The sequence below is a fragment of the Emydura macquarii genome, unplaced genomic scaffold (genome assembly GCF_026122565.2).
Source record: "Emydura macquarii macquarii isolate MOO-44397 ecotype Brisbane River unplaced genomic scaffold, CSIRO-AGI_Emac_v2 contig_2401, whole genome shotgun sequence".
Taxonomy (NCBI): Eukaryota; Metazoa; Chordata; order Testudines; family Chelidae; genus Emydura; species Emydura macquarii.
In genome coordinates, this window is record NW_027132538.1 from 31,697 (window position 1) to 42,861 (window position 11,165).

The 11,165-nt window shown below is 53.7% G+C and overlaps 1 protein-coding gene and 1 pseudogene across 1 annotated transcript; one reads left to right on the plus strand and one right to left on the minus strand.

Annotated features, from left to right (window-relative positions):
- The first annotated feature begins 961 nt into the window (after positions 1 to 961).
- On the plus strand, positions 962 to 5,811 carry LOC137161881 (mast cell protease 1A-like; annotated as a pseudogene).
- Positions 5,812 to 8,738: 2,927 nt separating this feature from the next.
- Positions 8,739 to 10,501, minus strand: LOC137161880 (duodenase-1-like; the record flags this gene model as incomplete). The annotated part of the gene is made up of 4 exons (XM_067561393.1): positions 8,739 to 8,882; positions 9,204 to 9,461; positions 9,639 to 9,774; positions 10,324 to 10,501. Coding segments are annotated over 4 exons (716 nt in total), but the record flags the coding sequence as incomplete, so codon positions are not given.
- Positions 10,502 to 11,165: the final 664 nt, after the last annotated feature.

Here is an 11,165-nt window from a genome sequence, read left to right on the forward strand (position 1 = left end):
GTGACAATCTGTGGCCAATCCACTGCAACACTCAGAAGATCTCTTACTAAGCAGCTAGATTTGTACTGCTGCTGAGACCCCAGTTGGCCTTTGGGGGCTGAAGAAAATTTAAGGCCTGCCCCCACGGTTTCTCTTGGAGACAGAGGTTGCGGAGGGATTTTAATGCTGCCTTCGGTGTCCCCAGGACCCCCAGAAGTAAAGACTAAAGAACCAAGATCCTTCCTAAAGCAGCTTCTCTCCCATCCCCACTGGGGTGAAATTCTCCAGCCAAACTTTATTTTGACCTGACGTGCGTCGCTGCGGCACAAGAGTCTAGTGCCATCCCTGGCCGCTTGAACAGGGCCATGGTGAGCTGGGACTGGGCATGGTATTTCCCTGAGGATACTGAGATCCCCTGCCCAGCTCTGGGGTGTGCACTTTAAAAGAGGTGACGGCAAACTGGGGAGGGGCCAGGACGAGGCTAGCAAACAATTTGCGGGCTGGGGAAAACACCTGCCAGTGAGATAAAGGAAGCACTCGGTTTGTTCAGCTTCTCCACAAGTCAATGGGGAAGTGCCTGGTGCATGGAGGACAAAGACTGTCACGGGGAGGCAAAGTCGGATTGTGGGGGGCTCTTCCATCCAGCAAAGACAGGCAGAGCAAGATCCAGTGGGGGAAAACTGAGGCCTGACAAAATCCAGCTGGAAAGGAGGCCCCAGTGTGTGACAGGGAGGGGGATTCACCTGGGGCAACCAACGCTCCAGGGCAGGGGAGTTTCTCCATCTCCAGGTGGTGAATCTCCACCCTTGACACATCGCTGATGGGGAATTCCTTGAGAGCTGGGTACATGAACCTCCACTTCCTGGGTCACCTCTTCCCAGGGTCCCCTCCCCGCCGCCCGCTCTATATAAACCCCTGGGCAGACACAGATCCACCATCCCCAGCACCTGGGTTTGCACCAAGGATGCAGCTACAGCTTCTGATCTCCACAGCCTTCCTCCCACTTGCCGCAGTTTTTCTCCTGTCCCTGAGGGCTCTCATTGGTGAGTAGAGCTGATGAGTGAGGGGTTGGTTTCCTGGCCTCTGGGGGGCTGACACTGGGAGCACGGCCGAGCGAACCACTGACTTTCTGGTTCAGCGGCCAAAGCGTAAAATCCAAGGGGGGTGAGGGGGTGGAACTGGGTTCCTCCCAAAAAGGATTCCTTTCTCGCCCAAGGGAAAACCCTAAAAATACTTTGATACCAAGCCAAAAGGTTTCCATGTTTCACTTGCTTTGGGGTGTTTTCTTTGTCCTGAAACACATTTTCTTTCCATTTTGGATTTCATTTTGGGTCCTGTTCAGGTGCTTTTCACCCTTATTTTCTTTAATTAGCAGCGTTTTCAACCCAAAATGTAAATTTGAAACAAAAAGTTGATCCAGCCTCCCTTTTGACACCCTCCCCTTCTTTCTCCAGCTCGGGTCATCGGGGGCCAGGAATCCCCACCCAATGCCAGGCCCTACATGGCCTACGTGCAAATCGGGTTGGCGGGAAGCTGCGGCGGGTTCCTCATCCAGGAGGACGTGGTGGTGTCCGCGGCTCATTGTAACTGCAACCTGGGGTAAGAAACGCGCCGTCCCCAGCCAGTGCCCCAGCCTGGGGTGGGATCGGGGCCAGCATGTTGTTGCCCAAAGACTAGACGCGTGTTTGGGATGTGAAAATTACCAATTTGCCTGGGTTCCGGATAGATTTAAAAGCCCAAACCCACCAGATTAGACCTCCCCGCAGGGTGAAAATCCCAGCCAACGTGTGTATTCGGTCCGATAAGGACAAACCCTGTCCTCGAGTCACTTCACTCAATGGAAACCTGGCTTCCTCTCGGGTGTGTTCCCTGGGCCATCACTTCGCAGACCCAGAACTGGACAATGGGTCACCCTGCAGAGGAGAACGGCTCCTTGCTCAGCCTTTTGGGGTTTCTTTAGCCAACTAGAGGAGGAGGAGGAGTTAGGGTTAGGGTTCGGGTTAGGGGAGAAGGAGGAAGTCCATCCATATGTAGGTGCGTAAGATGGTCTCTGTGTTAATCAGTCGCACAACGGTAGGTTGAAGAGTTTAGTTAAACGTCCCAGTTTCTATTCTGGGGGGATCAGAGCCCAACTCCAGCTTATCTGGGATTCCTCAAACGAGTGCCAGGTCTGCTCTGGCAGGCTTTGTCCGTGAGGCCATAGTGATATCCCACCAGCGAAGCACTTCTCGTGTGGATAGAGGACAGACCGGCAAAACTACAGGTCAACCGGATAGTCCATGTCAGCCCTTCCCAAGAGAGATGGTCGGGTGATTTACTGGCCCAGCTGCGTTGCTCAGGGACCCAACTTCTTTGCACCCCTGGAAGAGCAACAGCTGTGGGGCAGCTCAAGCCGAGGTGTGGGTGGAGTGGGGGGTCACGGACAGAGGAGATGGAGATGGGAAAGGTATGGGCACTAGAGGTGTGCATCCTTCCCCCCACTTTCATCAGCTCAGGGCTGGGGTGTGTGCCCAAGGGCTTGTGATGGTCACTCCTGCCGTCCAATGGGGACTGACGCTGCCGTATTCCCCCTTTGGCTTTTCCAGCAGCATCTTTGTCCACCTGGGAGTCTGGGACATTAAAAATCCATGACAGAACTGGAAACGGATCCGGGACCGACGCTGGGTCCAGCACCCCGACTTCAAAAACGAGAACATGGACAATGACATCATGCTGATCAAGGTACTGCCCCCATCCCATCACTCTGCCCCCAGTGACCTCACACAACTGCAGGCACCGCCCCATCCCATCCCCCCGACCCCAGTGACCTCACAATCATGCCCTGGACACACGTCCATGCTCTGGCCTGGTGGTGCTGACCCTCGTCCTGATCAGGATCCATTATTTCTCTCTGTCTCTCACCCATGGCAGCTGTCACACGGCGCGGAGCTGAGTGAGTGGGTGGGACCCGTCCCCCTGCCGGAGGCCGATCACCACGTCAGGCTGGGCTCCGAGTGCAGCGTGGTCGGATGGGGTCAGACCGGCATGAACACCACCACCGACAGGCTGCAGGAGGCGGAGCAGGAGGTGGCTGGATGGGCTGTGCAGGGACCGGTACTGACATTACAACGTCAGCACCATGCTGTGCGCCGGCAACACCAACACCAAGAAAGCAGCGTTTGAGGTAACTGTCCCCTGCCCAGAACTGCTGGCCTGCCGCCATCTGAGCTGATGGAAACCACACACTGTGCCTTTCCCATGCTGCACTGCTGCGGGACGGGAAGCATGGTGCATCATGGGAGATGCAGCCCAGCCAGGGATGTCTCTGGTGCAAGGCTCTGATGGAAATGGGGTGAAATTTATCACAAGTAACAAGGAAATGGTTGATCTGAGCCAGGGGGCACATCTCCTGGAAGCGCTGCAGGAGGAGAGAGACCTGGGCGTGTCGGTCGATGCAGGATGGGTGTGGACTGTGGCCGGGTGCAAGGCCAATGCAACCCGAGGATGGAGCAGACGAGGTGCCTCCAGCAGGCAGAAGGGAGGTTTTAATGCCAGTGTTGAAGGCTCTGGGCAGAGCACAGCTGGAATCTGATACACATTTCTGGGTAGCTCTGTGCCAGAAAGAAGGATCCCAGCTGGTGCCCGTGCTGAGAAGGGCTGGTGGGACGCTCAGGGGAACGGAGAGCCAGCCTGAAGAAAGAGCTGGACTTGTTCAGCCCAAAATACAGGCTGACCGAGGTCTGGTTGCTGTAGAAATACTCTGGGGGGAGGAAACACCAGGGAGAGAGAGAAGCTATTGGAGCTAAAGGACAATCCAAACGGGGATAAAGTGGGCAGGGATCAATGGTGGCCAGAGATGAGGAGAAGGTTTCTGTCTATCAGAGGTGGGAGGACCTGGAGCAACCTCCAAGGAAGCAGCTGGTGGGGAGCAATTGATGGAGCTTCATATTTATGGATGGGATGATACGGCAGGACTGCCCGTGATGGCCGGAACTGCACTCGATGACCCAGTAGGGCTCTTCCAGTCCTGTGTTCCCATTAGGCCACGGGGCACCTGAAACACAACTCCCATGATGCTCCATGATGAGACATTTTGGGGCTTTGATTTTTTTTAACAAAATGTTCCAGGGAAAATATTTATGACAAATCACCCCATTTCCTGCCCTCCCCGCCCCCCACTGTATTTTCTGAGCATCTCTGCTTTTCCACATCATGAGGGGGGTCTATTGGAGAACTCAAGCATGAGGCTACCCAATAGACAGAACCTTGGGCAAAATCCTGGCCCCACTGACATTGGTCAGAGCTTCACCTCTGGCATCCATAGGTCAGGATTGCGCTGGAGTTGAAGAGGTGTCACAGCCTTCCTGTCCCATGGGAAATGGCAATGTTCCCCCCTTGGCTTTCGAAGAAAAGCTGAGATTTCAAAATTTTCGGCAGAGTGGAAAATTCCGAAAAGCAGGCTTGACTCACAAATGTCAAAATGCTTCATTTCGACATTTTTCGCTGCAAGGAAAAGTGCTGAGATAACAGAGATTAGAACGTTTCCTTCCATGCCCACAAATTGGAGAGAGTCCAAAGGAGAGAAACACCAACAGCAAAAAAATGATCAGAGGTTTAGAAAACCTGACCCAGGAGGAAAGGCTGCAAGAACTGTGCGTGTTTAGGCTAGAGAAGATGAGGCTGGAAGCAGGGACACGATGACTTCTTCAAATATGTTCAGGGCTGTTATAAAGAGAGTGATGAAATGTTCTCCGTGTCCAGAGAAGCTAGGACAAGAAGAAGTGGGCTTCAGCTGCAGCCGGAGAGATTGTGGTTGTGTCTTGTGAAAATCTTTCTAACTCTAAGGAGAGTTGCAGGATAACTAGGGTTGTTGTGGCATCTCCATCGCTGGAGGTTTGTAAGACCAGGTTGGATAAACACCTGTCAGGGATGGTCTAGGTTTATTCTTTCCAGCCTCAGTGCAGGGGGTTACACTAGGTGCCCTCTTGAGGTCCTGTCCAGAATGACATTTCTAGGACTCTAGATTCTGGTTTCTTAAGCTCACCCAAAATGCTTCATTTCAAATAATTGGGACATTAAACTGCAGTTCCTTAACCGCGCTTTGCCTTCTGGGAGCTGTAGTCCAAGCCTCTATGTTCCCTTATGTTGTCCCATCCTGGACTATGTCTCCCACAATGTGATTCTCATGAAGACCCGGACAGCTCAGGCATAGGCCAGCCCGGGTTGCATTGTGGGAGATGTAGTCCTCAAGGGAGCCCAGCCCTCAGGAGATACTGAAGACCTGAACTACAACTCTCATAAATCAAAGCATTGAAAGGTAAAAGCAGTTGAACATTTTATTAAACTGATTCCACACTAAATGTTTTAGGTCATTTAAATGAAAAAAAGAAATATTCTGATTTGGGAGGAACTGACCCAGAATTTTGATTTTCCCGATGCAAAAATGGAAACTTGTTGGGAATATCAAAAGCAAATTTTTTCTGTGGAAAACTACAATTTGTGGATACTGCCTTTTCCACGGGCACATCCTTCTTCCGAGCTGTGGATTTCTCTTCTGCCTACCCATTTCCATGAGGGGTCTGTTAGATGGCAAGAGCTGGGCCTTCGGTAGCAGACATCAGCCATCTCCCATGCAATCTGAGCTCTCTGGGGACAGGCTGGGCTGGGTAATGTCGGTCACTGATGTTATTCTCTTTATTGGCAGGGCGATTCCGGCGGGCCACTGGTGTGCGACGGGGTGGTCCAGGACATCATCTCCAACGGAGATCCGGCCGGGCGCCCCGCCCAGCGTATACACGAGAATCTCCAAAATTCATCCCCTGGATCAATGAAACTCTGCAGAAACTGAGTTAAAGGAGACGCTCCCCTTTAACGGGCCAGCTTGGCCATACCGGGCTCTGTGCCTGTGTGGAACCACTGAGGGCCTTTAGAGCCGAGTATTTTTTTTCTGCTGTTAGAGAAATGCTACGAAGGGCTCAGCCCAGAAATGGCCTTGCGGCTAGAAATGCCCCAGCGATGTTTGAAATTTTCTTCTCTTCTGTTGTGACCCCCAGTGGCTCATCAATGTTCGAAGCTCTGCCGCTGTTCTGGATGGGAGCACATATTGACGATAGAGTCTGGAATTTCCTTTGATGTGATCTGGTTTATTTACCAGGAATCTACAAAGTCAGAATCAAACAGCAGCAGAGAGCTCCTCTGTTCGCAGTCCCGAGCCTGCCTTTCCAGCCAAGATTCTGTGCTCAAAGGCCTCTTCTCTTAGCTGTCTCTCAAGGCCACGTTCCTGTGCTTCCATGCCGTGTCTGCCCAGATTTATACTCTGCGTCTGCCTCACTTCTGTCCCCAGGTCTCTCTGTTTGGGTCTTGTCTTCACCCAACCAGAGAGAAGAATGGGACCATGTGGTTTAGACAGCCAACCTATCACCATGAAGCGTAGCTAGGCAAATTGAACAGCCCCTGACACTCGCACATCGAAATGATTGTGTGAAAAAATTGAAATTTAGAATGGCTTTTTTTGTGCATTTTGAGCTGGGCCCAATTTTTATTTGTTTTCAGGATTTTCTTTTCTTTTTTTCTCTCCCCACCCCACAAGTATTTAACTGTTAATTATTTATTATGTTGATACTGAGTAAAATATGTGTTCTTTGGAGAATTCACCCTGCCTTTTCCCTCCCTGGCCTGTGGATTGGATGTTGCGTGTGTGAATGATGCAGGGCTGGGTGAGAATAATGGGGCGGTGGGGCAGGAAGAAGGGAAGTTGGGTTGAGCCATAAAGAACATTAAGGCTAAATAAAAACAAATAGGCCCAGATCGTCAGAGGTGTTTAGGTGCCTAACTCCCCTTGACCTCACCGGGAGTTGAAATAACTTTGAGGATCTGGTCCCAGGCTCTTCCCTTCAGCAAATCTCGAAGCACTTTACCAAGGCGGACGGGATCATTATCCCCAGTTGGGGAAATTTAGGCGCAGAGACAGGATATGAGTTGTCAGTCACCCAGCAGCAGAGCTGGGAACAGGACTCAGGCATCCTGTGATGCAGACCTGTGCTCTGGCTACTAGGCAACACTGCTGCCCCCCAACTCACAGCCCCTCCCTCAGGCAGCCCCAGACCCTACGACCCCCCCAGCCCCTCCACAACTGCTTGCTAATTTCACTTCCCATCTCGTATCCTCTGCAGTCTGTACAGATCTGATACAAAGGTCTCCAGCCCTCAATTCCCTCCTCACCCACGTGGTCTGGGGCAGGCACTGGGCCCACCCAGGGCAGGGTGGGTCTCTGGTTACAGGCTTGGGGCTGTAACACCCACAATGCTGGAATTACACCCATCCCCAAATCCAGTGGCTGTGGGGCCGATACAGACAGAGGCAATTCTTGCGTCTCCATGCCCTGCTCCATTTGTTGAGCTCTGCAGCTGGTAACAGAGACCCCTGCCTGCCCCGGCCCCGAGTTAATCCCGGTTTGAACTAGGGCTGAGTTGTCAGAGAAAGGATGGGGAATCCAGCCCAGCCCTGGGGAGTAGCGTCTGCGAACCTCACCCGGGCCCAGAAGCTGAAGGGATTTGAACGGGCTTTTTCCTGGTAAAGTTTTTAGATCCGGGGTCGCGTTCACCCCCGGCCTCTATCACATCCGGCCCATTGTCCCCCCGCGCCACTTGCCGCCGTTTCCCCTCCTGAGCGGCTGACATGTCCATTGAAATTTCAGCTCCTCCGCCAACCTGGGTTTGGTTCAGCCAGACCTTTTACCACCCCGCAGGTGGGGACAGGCCCCTGCCTCTGGTTTACTCCAAGAGCAGCTTTGTGACCCTTGAACCGCCCTGCCCAGAAAAGCAAAGCACAGTGGGGAAATTGAAGCACTGCACAGGCATCATAAAAATGTGACCAAAATTCCCATGTTCATCACACCCAGTGCCCAGCTCACCTTGATGGCAGGTGGCTGCGGCTGAGACAGTACTGCCATTTGTGAACCCTCACCTGTGGGATGAGGGGGGGAGAAAGGTGGGGGGAGATTGTATCTTCCCTCTTTAAATCTGAGGAAGGGAGTCAGGCAGAAGGTCATGTGCAGATAGTGTAAAGGGAAAGCTTTACGGAGACTGGAAACCACGTGTCTGGGAAGGCAGTGCCAGACACTCACGCATAAGGGCCTCCCAGAGCTCCCATCCCCTGAGGGCAGAGACTGGGACATAAGATGGGACCCAGGCGTCCGGGATGGCAGTCAGGGTGCGCATCCCCAATTGTCCTCACAGCCGCTAAAAGGAGAAACCGGGCTGGGGAATGGGACCCAGGCATCCAGGATAGAGATATAGAGAGATAGATGTGTATGGGGATGGATAGACAGACAGATAGATAAGATGGGGGGATGGGACATGGGAAGAGGCCGACCTGCATTACACACCAGCCCAGCCTTTGTCTATGGAGCCGATTCCCCCTGTGTCCAGCGGATGCAGCGGCTGCACTGGATTCACGGCTCGGGTCGGTCGCTCATTCTCGGAGTCTCACTTTTTTTTTTAACTTCATTTTTATTCATTGCGGGTCACAAAGCGAAGGGACAGGCTGAGGGCTGGGATTTCCAAGGGAGCTGATGGGAGCTGGCCTTGAACCCGGCTCCTAACTCCCCTAGGCTCCCTGCCTTGAGGCTCATGGGTTGGGCACTGCCTGAACGAAGCGATAGCTGGGGGGAGGCTCGGCCTGGGGGGCTCAGCCCCTCTGCAAAGCAGGCACCACAGCCGGGCCTCGCCTAAGGACAGAAGTGGCGCAGCTCCGGCCCCTGCAGCGATTCCCAGCAGGGCTCAGGGCTGCAGCTTCTTCATCATCTTCTCAATCCAGGGGACAAAGGTGGAGACTCTTGTGTACACCCCAGGAGGGGTGGGAGGCCCCCAAGAGACGATGCCCTGGACTGTTCTCTTGCACACCAGGGGGCCCCCAGAGTCGCCCTGCGAAACAGAACAAGCCACAGATGAATTACAGCCCCATGAGTCGTTTCCCGCGGCCGGACCAGCTCAGTGACACCCCCCCGGTGCAGCTGGTCTCAGTGTCACTCCCTCAATGTCCCCCTGAACCTGCTTGGGACCCCACCTCAGGTCAGCTGGTCACTGCCCCCCCAGATCCCTCCACCCCTCGAGGAGGTCTCTGCCTTCCCCTGTGAGAACAGTTATTTTCCCATTCATTAATACAGCACTGAGCGCAGCGGGGCCTGATCACCTCACTGATAATGATTATTTATCAAGGTCACTTGAAGCCAGGGGAAGATTCACCTCTGCAGAGTCTTTGCCCTTCCTTGGATCCCCCGCACACAGCATCGTGGAGGCGTTATAGTGACGATATGTCTGACACGCATCATCCTCCAGCACCTCCATGTCCACCTCCCGCAGCGTGTCTGGGGTCCATGCCAACCATGACAAAATCCTGCCCCAGCCAGCGGTGCTGCAGACGGCCCCTGGCTGTACTCTCTCATTGGCGCGGGGCAGGGGGATGGTTTTCACCCATGTGTTCAGAGTCACTCTCCTGTCCAGCTGCGACACAGGAAGGATGAACAAAATGAGGGTAGCACTCAAGGACCCAGAGACAAACACCTCACCCCAGAGAAAGGCAGAGTCATGACTGCGGCCTCACTGGATGTGCAGGGATGTGGGCGGGGCCTGCAGCACTGTGAGGTCACAGAGGGCAGGGTGATGGGATGGGGGCGGTACCTGCAGCAACATGATGTCATTGTTAAAAGTTTCTTTGTCATACTGCGGGTGGGGGATCTTGGCGCGTGCGGGGATCTCCTGTCGGCTCCGTTCCTGTTTGCTAATGTTGTGGGTTCCCAGATGCACTGTGATCTTGCTGTGAGAGCCAAAAGCAACATGTGGGGCCTTAGGGGCAGGGAGAGGAGCTGGGGGAGGGGCGCAGGGACAGTGATATGGGGGGACGGGGCAGCCTGGAGTTCTCAGGCCGAGATCTCGGACTCAGCTCCCGGCCTGAAAACCCTCACCCCACTGCACGCATGCCAGCTGCAAACCGGCCCCAGGGCAGGGCACTGGCTGGTTGTGGGGGTGGGAAGGGGACACAAGGGCCCTTTCCCCTCTAGGGGGCGCCAGCTGCAGCACAGAGCCCCACCCCATGGCGTTGGGGTCCCAGCCGGTGTCTGCCCCCGCCCCCTGTGCTGTTCCCCTGAGCGCCTTTGCTGCCCCGTGTCCTTCCGGCCCCTGGGTCTCAGCTCCCTGCACTCCGGGGACCCCCCGGCTAGATCCAGACGGGGTCTGTGCCCGGCTCCCCAGCTCAGAGCCCCCGGACCCTGATCTTCTTTTTCCCCATGACCTACGACGGTGCCAGAGCTCCCGGCTCCCCATCGCCTGCTAACGCCCAACCTGCCCCCCATGCAGAGACGCTTACTCTCCATTGCAGTGAGCGGCCGTCAGCACGAAGTTCTCCGACACCAGGAACCCTCCGCAGCTGAAGATCTTCTCTCTGTGTCGTATTATCAGATAGGCCATGTAGGGCCTGGAGTGGGGCCGGGCTTCCCTTCCCCCGACGATCTCACCTGGAGGGGAATCAGGTTCACATGAAGGGCCTCATCATCTCCACAAGACAGACTGGGACTGAGCTGCCAATTCCCCAACCTCAGCCTGCGCCCCCTGGTGATACTCCTCCCTGGGGTATCCTCCACTCCTGGAAGTAGCTGAATGATCCGATCAAATGCATGGGCTTCCTTCCTCTCCCCGTCTCTATCTCCCGCCTCTGAATTTTCCTTCTAGTCTTTATCTGACTTATATACATTTTCTTTTGTTGGATTTTTCTAAGGAAGTTTGGTTAGCAAATTGTGGAATACAGTAAGGGATTGATATTCTAACCATTCATATTAGAGATAATTAAATATTTCAAGCCTAGCTAAGGTGAGGTAGCAAATACTTAATATATACGGGAAGTTTATACAGTATGAAAGGTTCATGTATACTGTGTTCTGTTTGTTTTCTCACTCTCTCCAGATGTCTTTTTAAAAAATTGATAAAACGTGAACAGGAAAACAAATTCCTTTTGGGGTTTTCAGGGAAAAGTCGAAATTTCCCGTGGAAAAACTTTTCAGACCAACTCGGAATGAATCTGAACTTAGGTGGATGAAACCAAAACTCAACATTTGGTGTAAAGACAGCAGGGTGGAGGGGAGAGAAGGGCAAGGAAGAACTAGTGAAGCTGAAGGACAGGGCTGGCACATGACCGAATGGGGATAAACTGGG